A 20697-nucleotide genomic window follows, 5' to 3' on the forward strand; every position below is an offset into this window, starting at 1 on the left:
ATTATACACACATATATATATATATATATATATATACACATACATACATACATATATATATATATATATATATATATATATATATATATATATATATATATATATATATATATATATATATATATATATATAGCCAGGTTTTGTCTTGTGCTAAGAGGCCCAAACCTGGCCTGGATAAATCTAACAGTGAGGTAAAAAACAACAAGCACTGCAATATCATTACCGACCAGATTATGAGCTTGGCGGGCAGACGCGGACTTCCACGCACAGCTGCATGTAATTGTTTAAATAATCCATATTTACCGTGACGGAGCAATGTCAGCGAATTGCAGCGAAGAAAAAGGACTCTAGTGAGAGTACGTGACCACCAACATTTAGAATTGCTAATAACAATGGAGGGTGACCACTTTTGCCAACAGCTACACAGGCTGTGTTTTCTTAGGCCGGCATTCATCCTTGCGGCCCACACTTGTCAGAACCCAACATTTCACATGTCAGAGCTCTTATGAAGTCGCTCGTACACCAATGAGGAAGCTCCTCCCACTGCTGTGTGGTTTTCTCTTCCTCCTGAGCATCCCTATGGCGGCATAATGAGCCTTCCTGATGCACACAAAGATGTTTGTTGTTGCCGGGCCAAGGGGCACAACATGCAGCTTGTTCTTTAAATAGGAAAGTATTTACCAAATGAGAGTGACTGGGCAAACAGCTCGAGTTGGCACAGGGCTGGCCCCTGGCATAAACGCCTCAGGAGTCACATGGTCATGGCGATCGGTCCCTTCAGGAGGTGATCATCTTGTGGTTATCGTGCTCTGCAGCCGTTTACTTGTTCTACCTTGATGGACTTAATGACCTCATGGATAAAATTATACTTTGTTTCTGTTTGTCAAAATGTTTTTTGGAACAGTTTGACTTCGGTTTTCGCAGCATAGCAGCCACCTCCATCCATAGCAAAATACTAATTTAGCATCGCTTAGAACGCAGTCATCGTGACAAATTTATGTTCTAAAACATCCATCCATCCATCCATTTTCTACCGCTTGTCCCATTCGGGGTCGCGGGGGGTGCTGGAGCCTATCTCAGCTGCATTTGGGCGGAAGGCGGGGTACTAAAATAATCATACATTTTAAGTTTATATTATAACCGGACATTTTCCCAAAATATATAACGTCTAAAAAGTGTTTTCATAGTTTTCGCCCATTTGTTGTGTTTTCTTTACTTGTTCAATGAAGGCCCAAGCAGCATATTAGTTCTGAATTGGCTTCACATTAGTAGGATATATGTATATACAGCTATATATATATATATATATATATACAAACCCCGTTTCCATATGAGTTGGGAAATTGTGTTAGATGTAAATATAAACGGAATACAATGATTTGCAAATCCTTTTCAACCCATATTCAATTGAATGCAATACAAAGACAAGATATTTGATGTTCAAACTCATAAACTTTATTTTTTTTTGCAAATAATAACTAACTTAGAATTTTATGGCTGCTACACGTGCCAAATTAGTTGGGAAAGGGCATGTTCACCACTGTGTTACATGGACTTTTCTTTTAACAACACTCAATAAACGTTTGGGAACTGAGGAGACACATTTTTTAAGCTTCTCAGGTGGAATTCTTTCCCATTCTTGCTTGATGTACAGCTTAAGTTGTTCAACAGTCCAGGGGTCTCCACCGAACACTTTTCCACTTTGTATCAGTCCATCTTAGATGAGCTAAGGCCCAGCGAAGCCGACGGCGTTTCCGGGTGTTGTTGATAAACGGTTTTCGCCTTGCATAGGAGAGTTTTAACTTGCACTTACAGATGTAGCGACCAACTGTAGTTACTGACAGTGGGTTTCTGAAGTGTTCCTGAGCCCATGTGGTGATATCCTTTACACACTGATGTCGCTTGTTGATGCAGTACAGCCTGAGGGATCGAAGGTCACGGGCTTAGCTGCTTACGTGCAGTGATTTCTCCAGATTCTCTGAACCCTTTGATGATATTACGGACCATAGATGGTGAAATCCCTAAATTCCTTGCAATAGCTGGTTGAGAAGGGTTTTTCTTAAACTGTTCAACAATTTGCTCACGCATTTGTTGACAAAGTAGTGACCCTCGCCCCATCCTTGTTTGTGAATGACTGAGCATTTCATGGAATCTACTTTTATACCCAATCATGGCACCCACCTGTTCCCAATTTGCCTGTTCACCTGTGGGATGTTCCAAATAAGTGTTTGATGAGCATTCCTCAACTTTATCAGTATTTATTGCCACCTTTCCCAACTTCTTTGTCACGTGTTGCTGGCATCAAATTCTAAAGTTATTGATTATTTGCAAAAAAAAAAGTTTATCAGTTTTGAACATCAAATATGTTGTCTTTGTAGCATATTCAACTGAATATGGGTTGAAAATTATTTGCAAATCATTGTATTCCGTTTATATCTACATCTAACACAATTTCCCAACTCATATGGAAACAGGGTTTGTATATATAGTCGAGGTTTCTGTGGTTTATCCGTTATACAGTGCTCAATACCAGGGCACAGCGGAATATACGTTAGGTCAGGAAAAAACACAGAGGCTATTATATCCCTACAAGCCTGTTTCCCAGGTTTCCCTGCTCTTCAGGGGATTTTACCCCTGAAGAGCAGGGAAACCCGGATGAAATAGCCTCTGTGTTTTTTTCCTGACCTAACGTATATATAGATGTGTATATATATATATATATATATATATATATATATATATATATATATATATATATATATATATATATATATATATATATATATACTGCCTAATACAATACTCACTAGGCTACAGTCAGCCACAACTCCTATTCTGTTACAATATTAATATTAAAGACTGAAATGGGACCACAAATAAAACCTTGTTTAAGGCCACAAAAAGCATATTTAGTCACACTTGGCAAGGACATCTTTTGTTCTGTCAGAGGCAAAGAAAGTAGTGTTTTTGTTGTGTGAGGCGAAGAGGGAGTTATAGGTCGTGTTAGCTAAGGTACATACAGTATTCATACTACAGTACCTGTTTCTCAGCATGTGTGCGGGCGTGCTCCTCCTGAGCGAGCACCACCTCTCGCTCTGTAGTGATCTGAACGCTTTCTCTCAGAGCCTCTTCCAGCTCCTCAATGCGCTCCTCCTTATTGCGCAGAGAATCCTTGCAACACACACACACACACGCACACACACACACATAATTAGTACATAGTTTCATGCCGCGCAAAAGGCTAGTGCAGTTTCATTTTAGCAACTAGTTAAAAATGTGTAAACAAGTACCACACACAAAACTGCAAATATTCAATGCTATAGCTTTTAAATGAAACTGTTACAAAAGATTGTGGCAAATGATTGTGTTGTCAACACCTACGCCAGAAAGTTTTGCCATCACCAGGTTTGTCTGTCAGTTAGCAAAATAAATCAAAACTTTATCGGCAGATGCTGATGAAACTTTCAGGAAATGTCAGAAATGGGATAATGAAGTCAGTTCAAGTCCCAAACGATTGTCACACCCACACACTGGGTGTGGTGAAATGTGTCCTCTGCATTTGACCCATCTCCTTGTTCCACCCCCTGGGAAATGAGGGGAGCAGTGAGCAGTAGTGAGCAGCAGCGTGTGCCGCGCTCTGGAATCATTTTGGTGATTTAACCCCCAATTCCAACCCTTGATGCTGAGTGACTAGCAGGGAGGCAATGGTTCCCATTTTTTGTAGTCTTTGGTATGACTCGACCGTGGTTTGAACTCAAGACCTGCCAGTCTCAGGGCGGACACTCTAACCACAAGGCCACTGAGCTGGAGAAGTGATTGTATTTTGGGGATGATCCAGATCATTTCTACTACTGCTATGAGCCTCTACTTGTGTGGGCGTATGCTAACGGCCCTGCCTCCACCCACAGACACAAAAACACCGGCTTCACTCGGTTTCTTTCACTCCGCTATATGTGGATTTTTGTCTTCCTATGAGGAAATGTCAGAAATGGAATAAAAAAAAAAGTAATTGCATTTAAGGGTTGATCCGCATCCCTGTCTGGATTCAAGACTTGTTGGTCAACGCTCGGTCGGGCCTGGTGAAGGTCTGCGCTCTTCAAGTTATTTGAATCTTGTAATGAACATCCATCATATTTTAGTGTAGTATTGTATTTGTATTGTACATACATTGCTCCTTTAACACATGTAATTATTTATGTTGCTCTGTACGGTGTCCCTGAGTGCCCAAAAATTGCCTATAAATACAATTATTATCATTACTATAAAACAACAAATATCAATCAATCAATCAATGTTTACTTATATAGCCCTAAATCACAAGTGTCTCAAAGGGCTGCACAAGCCACAACGACATCCTCGGCTCAGATTCCACATCAGGGCAAGGAAAAACTCAACCCAATGGGACAATGAGAAATCCTGGAGGGGACCGCAGTTGTGTTCATTTATTTCTTATCCTGGCACTGCTGTACTTTCACACTCAATCTTTGCTTTATTATTGCAATATAGTATACCGTAGCCCTATATTCTGTACTTTTGCCTTAATTTTCAACTTTTTTATGTTACTATTATTATGATGATTTTAGACTGGACACGTTTTGTGCTCATTTCACACTCTCAGTGCAGCAACTATAAATGCATTTACAGCACTTTTGACCTCACCACAATAAAAAAAACCCTAGCAAATGTTTTACTTTACTTTTCTCAAACTGCTGCACCTCCCCTGAAGTTTGTATGTCTCACACTTGCTCTACAACTCACAATTCCCCCCAAAGTTCTTCTCCATTCCCTGAAAAAAAAGTATTTTTTTTAAGTCCTGTTTCCCGATGCAACTTGACCTTGTGTCTAACAATCTAACTATGCAGACGGAGATGTTCCTAATTAGATTAAACATGTTTTTATTGTGCTGAATTAAATTTACCGTCCGGATTATACTCAGGTTTCACTCGCCGCCTTACTGCTGCTCAAAGTATGCGCTGACTTGTGAACTCAAGAAGATTGAAGTCGCTTGCTAACGTCGTCATCTGCCTCTAATCAGATGCTAACAATTCCTGGAAGAGCAGAGAAGGAACGAGGGAGGAAAAAGGTGAGTGTGGAAAGTTCAAGGGGACAAACTAAAGTGAAAGGACATCTTCGATACAAAGACTGCAGCAGGCATAACTGCATATTTATGTGTGTGTGTGTGTGTGTGTGTGTGTTTTACATCACCTCATTCCCTGTCAATCATCCTCTCCTGATACCCGCTAGCACACACTCCCCGAGCTGCATGGAGACTGTGTGTGTGTGTGTGTGTGTTTGACATTGCCCAAGGCGACACCACGTCACATTCTGACATGTTGCTGCCATTGCTGTGATAGCAGCAACATATTGAAGCTAAAACCTTGTGAGTTTCAACTTCCTACTTTTATCTGCTGGGAGCTCTCATTCAGATTGTCCTCCCTCTTCTTGGCCTCCTCCATCAGCTGGACATTCTTGGTCTTCTCCACTTGCTCGTTGTGCTTCAGGTTGGCCACCTTCTTGGACTGATCCTTCATCTGCCTGCACAAACATCACATTCAGCATCACCCAGCAGTGCAATGTGTGATTTTCTAAATTGGGTTTTGTCCGTAAAACATGGCAACGAATGGCCTACAATACAATTAATTGACAATTTTTCTAATGATTATCAAACTTTGAGGATATTTGGTTACATGAATAGCATTTGAGCACAACCCGTAGGGGTGTCACAGATGCCATTTACAGTTGTGTAAATTTGCTACAGCACACTAAATGTATAGTTATATCCCAGATTACAGTGCATCTGGAAAGTAATCACAGCGCTTCACTTTTTCCACTTTTTGTTATGCTACGGCCTTATTCCAAAATGGAATAAATTCATTAGTGTCCTCAAAATTGTATAGACAATACCCCATAATGACGATGTGAGAAGTTTTTTTGTTTTATTTTTAATTAGCAAATTTATGAAAAATAAAAAAAACTAAGAAATCACATGTACATAAGTATTTACAGCCTTTGCTCAATACTTTGTTGATGCATCTTTGGTAGCAATTACAGCCTCAAGTGTTTTTTAAATACGATGCCACAAGCTTGGCACACCTATCCTTGGGCAGTTTTTGCAGCACCTCTCAAGCTCCATCAGGTTAGATGGGAAGCCGTTGGTTTTCATCCAAGATTCAAGATTGTTTATTGTCATATGCACAGTTAAACAGACAGTTTGCCGTACAATGAAAATCTTACTTTGCTAGTCCACCCTTCAACAAGTCACACGGTACTTAGCTAAAAACAAAAAATAAAAATAAAAATGTAAATACAAGGCACAGTAAGTAACATAACATTATTGCACATTCTGATTGACAGTCAACAGTATAAATATGGAGGTGACATTTGGTCACAGCAGCAGTTAAAGTGTCTTTAGTGATCAAAGATGAAAAGTGTCTACAGTGATGGTTCACAGTTCGGGGGTGGTCATGGTAGCTGTCTTTTGTTCAAAAAGACAAAAGTAAAACGGGGGGGGGGGGGGGGGGCTAGCATTCACAAGTCTGATGGCCTATGGGTAGAAACTGTTTGTCAGTCTCGTAGTTCTGGATTTCAGGCTCCTGTATCGTCTGCCTGATGGTAGGAGGCTGAAGAGACTGTGCTGGGGGTGTGTACTGTCCTTTATGATGTTGTGTGCTCTCCTGGTGGCCCTGGTAGAGTACATGTCCTGTAGTGAGGGGAAGGCTGCTCCTGATATGTACTGAGCAGTTTTAATCACTCGCTTGACAACCTTCCTGTCCTTAGCAGTGCAGTTTCCATACCAGATCGTGATTGAGCTGGTAAGGACACTCTCAACCGTACTTCTATAGAAGTTGCTGAGAATTTTGGGTGTCATGCCAAATTTTCTCAGCCTTCTTAGGAAGTACAGTCGCTGCTGGGCTTTCTTTATTGTTTGTTGGGTGTTGTGATCCCAGGTGAGGTCCTCGCTGATGTGGGTCCTGAGGAATTTAAAGGTTTTCACCCTGTCCACCTTTGTCCCCCCTATGTACAGAGGTGTGTAGTGGGTCTCTGTACATTGCTGCATATTCACATTGTCATTATAAGTTAGGGTGTGTAGAATTTTGAGGACAAAATAAATTCCATTTTGGAAAAAAGCTGTAACATAAAACGTGGAAAAAGTGAAGCACTGTGAACATTTTTTGGATGCACTGTATATCCCATAATGCAGTCAGTGTCAGTCCAGTGTGCAGGAACAGCTGCAGTCAAGGTGCAGCATGATAATGTCTAAAAAGGCAAGGAATGTCATTTTCATATCTGTTTTTGTAACTAAAAGTATATTTTAAGGCAGCTTGACTGACTGTATGGACTGGAACTAATGTTGCAACTCCTCGAGGTCCAATGTAATAGAATGTATAACGCACAAACCAGCGAGTGAATCCAGGACAAATGTACATAGTATGAGCGCCTGAATCATGATCTTGGGAGAAAGATTAGTCATAGAAGCATCCAACTGTCTGGATGGAGAAAAGCTTAAACCTTCCACCCTGTCATCTAAAATGCCTGGAAGACGTTGAGCTGCGTCACAACACTATCTGCTATCACACACAGCTTGTCTCCATTGGGACCTTTAATACCTTTTACACGCACGCACGCGCACATCTACTGACGGCTGCTAATGCTAGGAAGGTTTTAACAGCTTCCAAGCGAATCACAGCTGAGAAAGAAGGACAAATAAATACAAAACAGAGTGAAAGACCACACAAGGGTGGGCGTAAATGATCCAGATATCAAAAACCTTTTATCGTGTTTGTGCAGTTTTGCAAATTTTGTGCTTGCCCTGTTAAAACCTTACGAGCCATTGTTATCATAACTTCTTAGTGAAAACATATTTGGACTTCCAAGAAGCTAGAATACCTTTAGCCCAGTGATGTGAATCATCCCGAAATTAATTTTTTTACCTTTTAAAAGAGGTTAAAAAATGTCAGTATTTTCTACGGCCTGCTCTCTTCAGTTAGTCCAGTGATAGATGTACACCTTTGACTAATTAATATCATATTTCATTTTCATCTGGATAAAACTAACTGTCAAAAAGAGACATGAAGATGCATTTTGAATCACAGATGATATCCATAACACTGTGCATTTGCAGGGATAGAATTAGTTATTTTAGAAGATATTATGTTTCATTTATTGCGGTCAAACGATATTAAAAAAAAAAAATCAGATGATGTTTTTGGATTAATCATGATTAATCAGGTTATTACTTTACATTGTTTTATTTACTTTAAAAAAATGCCCCAATATTTGGACACAAATGCAATGTTATTGTCAGAATGTCTAACATGAACATTTAAAAAAAAAAGTTCTATCTAAAACCCAGGCAGGTGTATTTTGGGAAAAAATTAGTCTCTGAGTACAACAATCACTTATCTTTGCACGAACATATTATTGACCTGATCACTTACATATAACAGCACACCTTTTAGGTAAACATTGATGGTTAAGGTAAAGGAGCATATTGGGTCAAAATAAATTGAATGATTAATCTGCCTACGTACTTGATTAATGTGATAATTTTGTGTGAATAATTACAAAAGGTAAATTGTTAAATGCGGCAGCCCTGGTTTTGTTGTAACACTTAAAATCCAAACTGCAGAAAAAGATACCTTGTTGGAGAAGACGTGGATTGGGGCTGCACAATTGATCACATTTTTTTCACCATCACGGTTTTGGCTGCTGAGATTAAATGAGGGTGATCGTGGGCAATATTAACATTAAAAAATTCTGTAACATGAAAAGTCATTCATGTAAATACAATTGTTACACTAAATAACACTAAACACAAAATGTTTTTTTATGGCTCCAAAAAACCATCAACAATGGTTGAATAAAGCTAAAACATTATATAATATGAAAACAATTAATTTTTAAAACCAATAATGAACAAAACACAGATATTTGTTTTTAAATACACTTCAAGGATCATTTATTTGATTTAGTCTTTTTATTCCACTATTTCAATACAAGTGACATGACGTCAAATTCACAAGCTTAATTGTTGACCTGTTTTAAACACTTTGTTTTACCTAACATAATGACTAATTGTGATTACCGTAATAATTGGGATTTTAATACTGATAAAAATAATTGTGTTAATTATTCTGGCCATAATTGTGCAGTCCTAGTGGTAAGAAATGAATGCAAACCATGCACATTTTGGGGGGAAATGTGATGGAATAATGCCATTTTGGACAACTATATACAATTGATTGTTGGAAAGTGTTACACATAACATTCTAGTGTCACAAGCAATCATGTACAGTGCATCCGGAAAGTATTCACAGCCCTTCACTTTTTCCACATTTTGTTATGTTGCAGCCTTATTCCAAAATGCAATAAATTCATTTTAGCATCAAAATTCTACACACAATAACTCATAATGACAATGTGAAAACGTTTCTTTTTTTTTTTTTTAGAAATGTTTGCAAATTGATAAACATTTTTACAAAACTAATACATCACATGTATATAAGTATTCACAGCCTTTGCCATGAAGCTCAAAAGTGAGATCAGGTACATCCTGTTTCAACTGATCATCCTTGAGATGTTACTACAGCTGATTCGGAATCCACCTGTAGTAAATTTAGTTGGTTAGACATGATTTGGAAAGGCACACATCTGTCTATACGTAGGTCCCGTACTTGACAGTGCATGACAGAGCATAATAAACCAAGAATGAAGTCGAAGGAATTGTCTGTAAACCTCCGAGACAGGATTGTTTTGAGGCACAAATCTGAGAAAGGTAACAGAAAAATATCTGCTGCCTATAAGGTCCCAATGAGCACAGTGGCCTCTGTTATCTGTAAATAGAAAAGGTTTGGAACCACCAGAAATCTTCCTAAAGCTGCCCGGCCATCTAAACTGAGTGATCGGGGTAGAAGGGCCCTAGTCAGGAATGCGACCACTCTGTCAGTGCTACAGCATTCCTCTGTGGAGAGAGGAGAACTTTACGGACGGACATCCATCTCTGCAACTATCTACCAATCAGGCCTGTATGATAGAGTGGCCAGACGGAAACCATTCCTTCGTAAAAGTTTGCCAAAATGTGAAATTATTAACACATTGCCGTAAAATATCAAATAATATTATTTAGCTCATTCACGTAAGAGACTAGACGTATAAGATGTCATCGGATTTAGCGATTAGGAGTGACAGATTGTTTGGTAAACATATAGCATGTTCTATATGTTATAGTTATTTGAATGACTCTTACCATAATATGTTACGTTAACATACCAGGCACGTTCTCAGTTTGTTATTTATGCGTCATATAACGTACACTTTTTCAGCCCGTTCACTATTCTCTATTTATTTTAAATTGCCCTTCAAATGTCTACTCTTGGTGTTGGGTTTTATCAAGTAAATTTCCCCCAAAAATGAGACTTATACTCCAGTGCGACTTATATATGTTTTTTTTTCTTCTTTATTATGCATTTTCGGCCGGTGCAACTTATACTCCGGAGCGACTTATAGCCCGAAAAATACGGTAGGTTGCTAGGAGCTGAGGATCGAACCAGGAACCTTCAGGTTAATGGCACCGCCACTTTCCCAACTGCACCACGCCGTCCCCCCCAAATGTTTGTGCTGGTTGATTATTTTTGTTTAATGCATCATGACTAGGGAAGGTTGTTTGGATTGGGTCATATAGGTAATGCTGTGATGTGTTTCCCTAAAAGTACAATTAATGGTTGAGTTACTGTCATTAGCCACCAGACGACGACAAAATGGTAGCTTTAAAACCGCTAATTATTTGTACATGATATGAATATAACGCTCCATGTTATGTTGCTTATGTTTGATGGACCAAATTGAAGACACTGGCAGGTCGCAATTAGCCTGCGGGCCATAGTTTGGACACACCTGCATTAGAGAGTGTGCATGGACACTGGGACTTCACACGTGTGAAAGTACAAAATGACCTAACTATTTGAGAAATCAAACTAATTTAGTGCATAGAAACATAGTCCGTGAAGCATGGTGGTGGCAGTATCATGCTGTGGAGATGTTTTTTACTGGCTGGAACTGGGAAGGATAAATGCAGCAATGCACAGAGACATCCTGGATGAAATCTGCTCTAGAGCACTTGAACTCAGACTGGGGTGACGGTTAATCTCTCAGCAGGACAACAACCCTAAGCACACAGCCAAGATATCAAAGGAATGGTTTCAGGACAACTCTGTAAATGTCCTTGAGTGGCCTAGCCACAGCCCAGACTTGAATCTGTTTGAACATCTCTGGGAATAGCTTAAAATGGCTGTGCAACAATGCTTCCCATCCAATCTGATGCAGCTGGAGAGATTCTGCAAAGAGGAATAGGTGAAACTGCCCAAAGATGGGTATGCCAAGCTTGTGGCCTCCTATTCAAAAAGACTTCAGGCTTTAATTGCTGCCAAAGGTGCATCAACAAACTATTGCGAAAAGGCTGTGAGTACTTATGTACATTTGATTTGTTAGTTTTTAATTTTAATTACATTTGCAAAAAATTCTAAAAGCAATATTTTTACATAATCACTATGGGTAGTTTGTAGGATTTTGAGAACAAAAATTAATTAATTCCATTTTTGAAGAAGGCTGTAACATAAATAAATGTGGAAAAGGTGAAGCGCTGTAAATACTTTCCAAATGCACTGTATTTGGGACATTTACAGCAGATAAAGAAAACGTACAGGCGAAGGAACGATACTTGGTAAAGATCCTAAAACAAGGAAATGGGGAACTGCACAGGCTAGACAAGAACATAATATCTAACTTGATAAACAAAACTTTGTTTTGATAAAAACTGCAATAATTGCACTCATCTTATTGTAAGTTGTTTTCATTTCATGCTGTGTTTTGTACCAAAAAATGTGCAATAAAAACTACAGTGATTAAAAACAAGATTTTTTGCAATACTTTTCAAGCTAAACACCCCACAAGTGCATGTAACAGCTCATAAACAGTCAGGAATGTCCCTACTGGAAGACGTCCATGAAGGCCCCCCCTTCCCTAGCTTCATGCAGCATTTAAGACACTATGAAAAATACATGAGGAGTTTCATCTAAGCTACGTCTTGATTCTTATTTTGCTAATCACATCTGCCTGGTTTGTTCGGGTTTATACGGGCATGTACTTCATTGGTGTCTAAGCTGCGGCATGGAGGACATTGTGTGGCTTGCAGATTGTTTCTTTATTGGCCTGTGACACAAACAAGCTGCCATGCAGGAATTTTTTCTTCTTAAAATATACATATATATTATAGATACTGAGCAGATTGTACATACGCCGGATCACTTCAAACGTCTGTACACTCTGTAAGAACATGCCAGCAAGCCTAACTAACATCATTATTGCTGAATAGAAAGTTTCCTTCACGTTTCTCATCCAACAATCCTGATAATGTGATATCTGTGTAACATTAGCTCCCCATGTATCGCCCTTTAACTGACATATGAAACATGAGCTTCTCTGTATATTGTATGAGACCACACGCAAATGTTTAGTGATGCATTAGAACATGTGTGCAATGTTAACATAAATCAACTTGTTGACAACTGTTTGAACTCTGCAAAAGCCTCAAACATTCCTATTTATATATTTACTGTATATATTGTATTACTAACCACATAACACACATGCCTAAAAAACTTTACTGAGCTTAAAAGTCAACATGACAACTTTTCTACCTACTCCATTAGCACTCTGCTGATATCCAGACACCCTGTGTGAAGGTAAGATTAATATTGCATTTGGAGTCCAGTATAAATATTTGATCAGGCTGGTGTGTGTTTATTGCATAGAGTTCACACAAAATTAACACCACGGGATGTGTGGAAGTCGTTCTGGAAAAGGTTAGAAAATGCTGCTTGGGTTATTTAGCTTATTAAAAAAAAGTACTTAAAACAGGAAAACATTTGACAGTTGATGTGCAGGACTGACTTTATTTATTGGAAAATTGGCAACTCATTATTGTTATTATTTGATGAATACCAAAGTGCCTGAAATCATTCACCTCATTTTGTCTGAATTTACCGTAATTTATACTAAATCAACTTATTTAATTATCATTTATCAAATACTACATTGTCGGATATAACTGATCCTGAATTAATTTAATTTATTATTATTTAATGCGTTTGATATTTATCTTGAATTCATGTATTTATTACAATATATTGAATACCACAGTACCTGATATAATTTATCCTGAATAATTTATTATATTATTATTCATTGTATACCACAATATCTGACATTTATCCTGAATTAATGCATTGTGTTTGATATTTATCTTGAATTAATTAATGTATTTATTATTATTCAAGGAAAACCAGTGTCTGATATCTTTTATTCTGAATGTATTCATTGTATTATTTTTATTGAACAGTGTCTGTTATCCATCTTATACTCATTTATTTTATTATAATTTAATAAAGACCACAGGGTCTGATATTACTTAGGAATTATGATAGGAATTTTGCCTATCGTTTACAATCATTATGAGAGACAAGAACACAAACATGTATGTCTTTTTTTTAGGATTTTAAAGATGCCAAAAAAAACGCTTGGAAGATGTGGCTAATTAGAGTCACCGTTGTAACCTTCAAAGCCCTCTAGTACAACTTCAAACCCTCCATCAACTATTTTATATACACGTTGCAAGTCTATGTATAATGTAGTATTAGGGACATTCATAACTATATGTAATATGTACAATATTTACCGTATTTTGATTTTGGGACTGATTTTTTCCACGCATTGATTTTTCGTTTCCACACTTCCGACTTCTGGCAACAAATGTGTGTTCATACTTTTGGACACAAAGGCGTGTGTGTTTTCTAATCATGGCAGACTTGGTAAGTGACAAAGAAGACAACTATTTTTAGACAAATAAAAATTCACTACCATATCTTTTTAAAGCTGAGTGTACAGAGGATGAACTACAGCTTCTAGAAGACAGCACGAAGGAAGGGTGAGATGTTGGAGCAGACAAAAGCCGAGAGAGTAACGTCGACTCGAAGCTGCAAAATGTGGAAGTTGAAGCCATGCTATTTTGACATAAATGGAGTGATTGCCCAAATAAACTGGAAAAAACATCCCCGGCCAGCTGGACCAAATGCACAACTGTCCGTTGAGTGAGTCACACTTTAATATTGATCATGATACATGCAGCACATCACTGTACAACTACAGTACACACGCTGTCTGGCTAGCTGTGTACAAACAAAACATGTAATGTGGGCTAAAACTTTAAAGATACCGTGATATGAATGTTCATGTTTTTCAGTCTGTACAGATTGGTGTCTTATCGCATTGTGTTGTGCATTACAAACTCAAATGTGTTTCGTGTTGACGCAGTTGCTAGCTTATCTCTTTCCGCAGCTAACTTTGACGGCTAACTCAACATGCTGATTTGCTACTGTGTTAGAAAAATAGTTCCTCAGTGTTCGCTCTTACAATAACAATGTCGCTACAGTTTGGTTATTAAACAAGTTACGGAACATAAATTAAGTATTTTTGACAGTTTTTAAATGCATTTTAAAGTGATTTAGATATAGAATTGAGTGCTTCCATTAGCTGCATTGCTAGCTGCCAAAAACAAGCCAATTTTTACATGTTAGAAAGCAAAGAAAAAAATAAAAACTTTTGTCTTCTTGTCTCTCATGATTCCAAAACAAGTGCAGTTCCCCTTTAAGCATGTTCACAATACACTAAAGCTATTGAATGTAAATATTACAAAAACTAAAAGAATCAAGGACTATAAAACAGCAACTTTTTCAACAGCACCTGGAAACAACTGCAAAGGAACACAGCAGTTTAACAATTCTTAATGCGAGCAACAGAAACAATGATGTCAGAGTTCCTTGCGTCAAATAAAAGAAAGAAGATGCAGAGAAAAACAACCAAAACAAGAGTGAACAAAAAGTGGACAAAAAACAAAAGTTCATGTTTAGACGTTAAAAGTGGAAAATAAGAGAGAAACAAAAATCAATGTGACTTTAATGCTGGATACTACTAGCCGAAAAAAACTAAACCCTCAAGCAGCTAATTGGTTAGCACAAATGTTTAAAGAAACAAAAAACATATTTAAAAAATGACACGATATGAAACTATGAAGTACTCGATGCAATAAGAATGGATTGAGACCAAGATGCACGCCAGGAGATTAAGGACAATAAATAAAGAGCAGACATGCCGTACTTACTAACCTGGAGGCAAGACTTGGAAGCGCCGTGAAGAAGATGTAAGAAAGTGAAGGAAAGGAAAAGGTGAGACAGAAAGATAGCACGAAGTTAGCCACCTTGATCACGCTTCAAAGATGAATTATGGGACATGTATCAGTGACAGTGAGACAGTCACAGGCAGGAACATACATCACAAATAAATAATATTATAAAGGACAGGACGGACACTTAGGACGTTTAAGTATACTTTCAAGAGCTCTCCCTTCACTTCACCTTAAAACTTCTCTTGGATGACCAGAAGGACACCTGAGAAGCCTATAGGGTGAAAGTAACCATAACACCATCTGCAACAATGCATTTGTTCTTACAATGTCGACTTTTACACTTTTCAATCCCCATGAAAATTGAACATTGAGTGTGTTTGTAAATGCATACCTACTGTATCTACTATAGCAATAAATACAGTTTGGATAAGTCAGTGTACAGCTTGTATAGCAGTTCACTATCCACTCAAAGATATTGTAGTTTAAATAGCAAGACAACTAGGCTGATACAAAAATGAATCTAAAAGAATAGCAGCAGGAATCATAACATACTTGTATTATTTTCTGTAGAAAAATGTTAGAAAAGGTGTGATCATGTGAAATGAGTCAAACAGAGAACAAAGGTAGGAATGAAAAACACTAACCTATTTATTTTTAACTGTCTGGAATGGATTCATGCTGTCTTTAAGTTGAAGTAGAGTTGTAATTGAGTTTTTTTTGGCGACGCCTAGTGGTCACAAAAATGCATTCAAGTTCATGATGCGGACACGTTTGTTACTGCATACTTTCTAATGCAATTCTGCCTTGGAGACTTTATGTGTAAATAATATGTAACTATAATTATTTGATACTTGTTTATGTTGACAAATTTGCTGTTTTAGACTGCAGTATTGTTCTATTATTATTAAGTATGTCTAGCTTGTGTACTATTGTTTGCTTAGCTGTTGTGAAGCTGCTAGCTCCTAATAGCATATAGCCTACCATGTTTACCTGTTGTAAATGACTTGACTAAAATAGAAGAAAACACCAACTTTGTGTGCTTATTGGAGGACATTTAGATGTTAACTGGCTCTCCAGCTTTGCACAAGTAAACACACTGAAGGACAGCTTGTATTAGACAGTATATCACATATTTTAAAGTTAAAGTTAAGTTAAAGTACCACTGATAGTCACACACTAGAGATGCGCGGTTTGCGGGCACAACCGCGGAGTCCGCGGATTATCCGCGGATCGGGCGGATGAAATAAAAAAAAAAAAGATTTTATCTGCGGGTCGGGTCGGGCGGTTGAAAAAAAAAAAAAAAAAAGATTTTAAATAGATTCAGGCGGGTGGCAGTTAAACCAATTCGGAAATATATATACATAGTTAAATGTTGTTACCCACATACGAAAAACAAGCAGGCACCTGCTGCATATGCCACAACAGAAGAAAAAAAAAGAAAAAGAGATGGACACTTTTACGGAGCGGAGAAGGGACGCCTCGCCGGGGTCCGGGACCGAGGCCCCTTCCCCCGAGAGGGCCCCACCGGGAGCCGTAGCTGAGGCAATACGCGGGAGGGCCCGACGCACGTCCAAGGTCACCACCGCGCCCACCGCGCCCACCGCACCGACACCCCGCCTCGTCCGCCTTCGCCGCGGCCGGCGTCACGCGCAGCAGGTAAGCAGCTTACCTGCCCGCCACCCCCGTGGCCGGGGGCTCGTAACAGGGGTCACTCCGCGCGCTCCGCCCGCGCAGCTTACCTGCCCGCCACCCCCGTGGCCGGGGGAGCGTAACAGGGGTCACTCCGCGCGCTCCGCCCGCGCAGCTTACCTGCCCGCCACCCCTGTTGCCGGGGGAGCGTAACAGGGGTCACTCCGCGCGCAGTGCGCTCACGAAAGGGGTGGGACTCACCCTGGTTGATATAGACAGCAGGACGGTGGCCATGGAAGTTGGAACCCGCTAAGGAGTGTGTAACAACCCACCTGCCGAATCAACTAGCCCTGAAAATGGATGGCGCTGGAGCGTCGGGCCCATACCCGGCCGTCGCCGGCAGCGAGACGCGCTTGGAGGTGCGCTCAGCGCGGCTCCCATATGATTGCGCACTGGTGTGCGTCTGGGTCGTGACAGCGTGGCACGCGAATGTCTGTGTTGCATTGGATCAGTCTCCTTTCTTTAACAGGCAAAAGCTTTATAACCTCACTAATGCCTTGCATCGTCTATATTAGATATATAACAACGGGCAGGTGCGGGCGGGTGCGGTTCTGATCAAATGTTAGATCGGGTGGATGGCGGATGGTTGACGACTTTCTGATGCGGTTGCGGATGAAATAATTGCCTATCCGCGCATCTCTATCACACACACATTAGGTGTGGTGAAATTACTCTCTGAATTTGACCCATCCCCTTGTTCCACCCCCTGGGAGGTGAGGGGAGCAGTGAGCAGCAGCGGTGGCCGTGCTTGGGAATCATTTTTTGGTTATTTAACCCCTAATTCCAACCCTTGATGCTGAATGCTAAGCAGGGAGGTAATGGGTCTAATTTTTATAGTCTTTGGTATGACTCGGCCGGGGTTTTTAACTACATGCAAACACGTATCTTACTTGTTTTTTGCTGGTGACAGACCAACAATAGCCGATATCGATATCGAACCAGAACACAAGTGATTAAATGTGTTTTGCCTACAGTCAAGGAACTGTGGTGGTAGCGTCATGATCTGATCGTAAGTGCACCTTCAAGATGATCAAGTGCTTTACTGAGGAAGCTGAAGGTGATGCAGTGGACAAGTATGTCTCCTCCACACCAGAACCCAGCAGTGCACCTGTGGAGCATCCTCAAACGGAAGACAAGAAGGTGTCTAACATCCAGAAGCTCCACCAGTGACATCATCATGGAGGAGTGAAAGACGATTCCAGTAAGAAAAATGTGAATCTCTGCTCAATTCCAAGGCTAAGAGGATTACAGCAGTAAGATAACAATAGTAGTCACATTACCATTGAGGTGTACTCACTTGTGTTGACTCATATTTGGTGGCTAGTCAATCCATACCACTATATGAGCTGTACACTGACTACTCTAAAGTATATTCATGTCCAAGGTATATAGACTACTGTACTCATATAGTGCTTTACTATGCCTGAAATGATACCCAAAGCGCTTTACATTATACGTCATATTCACCCAATCACACACACACATTTACTGCATGGCGGAAGTTGCCATGCAAGGCGCTAACCGCCAGTCATCAAGTGCAAGGGTGAAGTGACTTGCCCAAGGACACAACGACCGTGACTAGGATGGCGGATGCTGGAAACGAACCTGGAACCCTAAAGTTGCTGGCAGGGCCGCTCTACCGTCTGCGCCAAGCCGCCCCCAATGTCTTCTGCTCTTTCCCTCACCACCTCTTTCCTCTGCATTCTCCTGCGTCGCTGCCCCGCTTTGTTTTCCGCTCTGCTGTCCAAAATCTTTTATTTTGGCCATCAGGGCAGATTTTTCAGCTCCATTTCCCCCCAGTGTGAAGTCACTCCGTCCGCTCCAATTACCATCCTTGTTACTCGAAATAAATAGGCCAGCGGCTCTTTAGAACAGCTGGATTTACAGCAGGCAGGACCATGTCTTGCCTTATTGAACCCGCATGGCAGCTTTTCATCAGTAAGGGAAGTGTGACAATATGGAAGTCAGGAGTTCACCAGAAAAATGGATTTGTCCTAATCTTCCGATCCAGTCTTTTCCTAATACATCCGCCATTATTGTTTTATGTGTTATCTAGAAAACTCCTACGAAAAACTGCTAAATTGATTTATCTGAAAATGAGAGGCGGAATGGAGCACGAGCCAAGGAAAAGCCTGTAAATTATTGGTGTGGATCCAGGACTTCGGCTAACAGTGTCAGTGGAAAACGACAACATTCGCTCACATGCATGAATTTTGTGCAGAATTTGGCCTGTTTCACTTTGGCGGAGGTCTGAGCGTTCATTCCAGGGTGCGACGCCACGCTTCAGAGCAAATAAATCATTAAAACACACACACTAATTGGAAGTCGGCGGCTGCTTGAAATATAAATAGCCTCATATTTTTGTCAGCCAGGCGTTTGAAAATAATGTCCTGGGATCGTTAACAGCCATTACTTTTACTGTCCGAGTGTGAAGAAAAACCTCAAACGGACACGTCAAGAAGGGATGTCTGAGCTTTGGATAAATACGTCCACTGATCTTTTTCATGTGGACCTTTCTACAAGGTTTTTTCAGAACACAAAGTGACAAACAAGAAAATTAGTACATCAGCTAAGAAATGGACACAAACAACACAGTAGTTTGGAGGCATTCCTGTTAAGTGTGAAGTAGAACAATTAGGGCTGGAACAATACATGTACTTCTCTGTGCGGGACTTTTGGCATGGTAAAGAAGTGTACCGAGCTCTCAAATGGTGAGGGACAGGAAGTTAAACTGCCTTGGGGGGGCGACTATTGTTAGACATGACAACCGCTAGCCAAAGTGCCAAGGAGAAACCAGAGCTAGAAAAACTTTTCCTGTAATTAAAGTCTCCTTTTTCCTTTGTGAACACTGAAGGCCCAAACATTCTCGTGGCTCTCTGCAGACTCCTTTATGCGTATGTTCCGTCTCTGCGCGCTAAGCTCGACTTAATGACCGCGCAAACTCTGTTCCTCGCACTGTATCACACATAACACTGCTCGGCATATATGTTTTACATGGACTCGCATTAATTGTGACATTGGTCAACATCATACAGTTAAAATCAGGCCAGTTTATAAATGTAATATTTTCCACGACTCACCCCTGAGAGGGAATAGTGAGTTCTTTGTTCGTCTCTGGCCGCAGATACCACCGTCCTTTTATTTTACTGTTCTTCGAAGCCAACAGGCAGAGCAGCTCTACTTCCTCGTCGTCAGCGCAGGACGTCATGAAACATGTAAACAATGTGCAAGGACTGTGGGAAATGTAGTTTCAGTGAACTACAAGGCAGCAGCGCACACGTCTATGGAAGCTCTGATGACTGCAGACATTTAACGTGGAGGCCTTAGTTTATTTGTGAACATCTTTAGCCTCACCAATGAAACTCGCAAGCTGGTCAAACTAGTGCTGGCTGAAAAATCCAAGGATGCAGGAGGCCATTTTGATATTTTGGAAAAAAGGTTGTATATGTCTAAAGTAGTGATGTCAAGTGATATTTTTTTTTAATCAGATTAATCACACTTTTGAATTTGTATTAATCATGATTAATCACAGGCTATTACTTGCTTGCTCAATTTAAACTCACTTAAAAAGATTTGGACACGAATGCAATATTATTGCCAAAATACCATTCAGGTAACCTGACTCTCGCCAGACCCTTGTAGTTCACTGAGCTCCACACAAGGGTCTGGGCTCGAAGGCAATGCAAACTCCTTCCAGATAGCAAAAAATAATGAACCAATCAAGATCGCCGGGCGGGATTTCATCGATGTGACGTAGCGCCGAAGGGACT

The 20697-nt window shown here is 39.9% G+C and overlaps 1 protein-coding gene across 22 annotated transcripts in view; it reads right to left on the minus strand.

Moving 5' to 3' along the window:
* The window catches only part of LOC133605969 (ELKS/Rab6-interacting/CAST family member 1-like), a 149292-nt gene that overhangs the window by 60825 nt on the left and 67770 nt on the right, over nt 1-20697 (minus strand). For 16 of the 22 annotated variants that reach the window (XR_009815205.2, XR_009815203.2, XR_009815202.2 and 13 more), the window contains 3 exons: nt 15219-15230; nt 5400-5535; nt 3040-3171 (listed from right to left, as the gene is read on the minus strand). Coding sequence is in view for 18 of the 22 variants with exons in the window: in XM_061959422.2 (XP_061815406.1) it covers nt 3040-3171; nt 5400-5535; nt 15219-15230 (280 nt within the window). In the remaining 4 variants the exon portion in view is untranslated. The remainder of the gene's footprint in view (nt 1-3039; nt 3172-5399; nt 5536-15218; nt 15231-20697) is intronic. The other 6 variants (XR_009815206.2, XM_061959423.2, XM_061959421.2 and 3 more) reach the window with 1 other exon arrangement.

Source organism: Nerophis lumbriciformis, linkage group LG05 (genome assembly GCF_033978685.3).
Source record: "Nerophis lumbriciformis linkage group LG05, RoL_Nlum_v2.1, whole genome shotgun sequence".
Classification (NCBI taxonomy): domain Eukaryota; kingdom Metazoa; phylum Chordata; class Actinopteri; order Syngnathiformes; family Syngnathidae; genus Nerophis; species Nerophis lumbriciformis.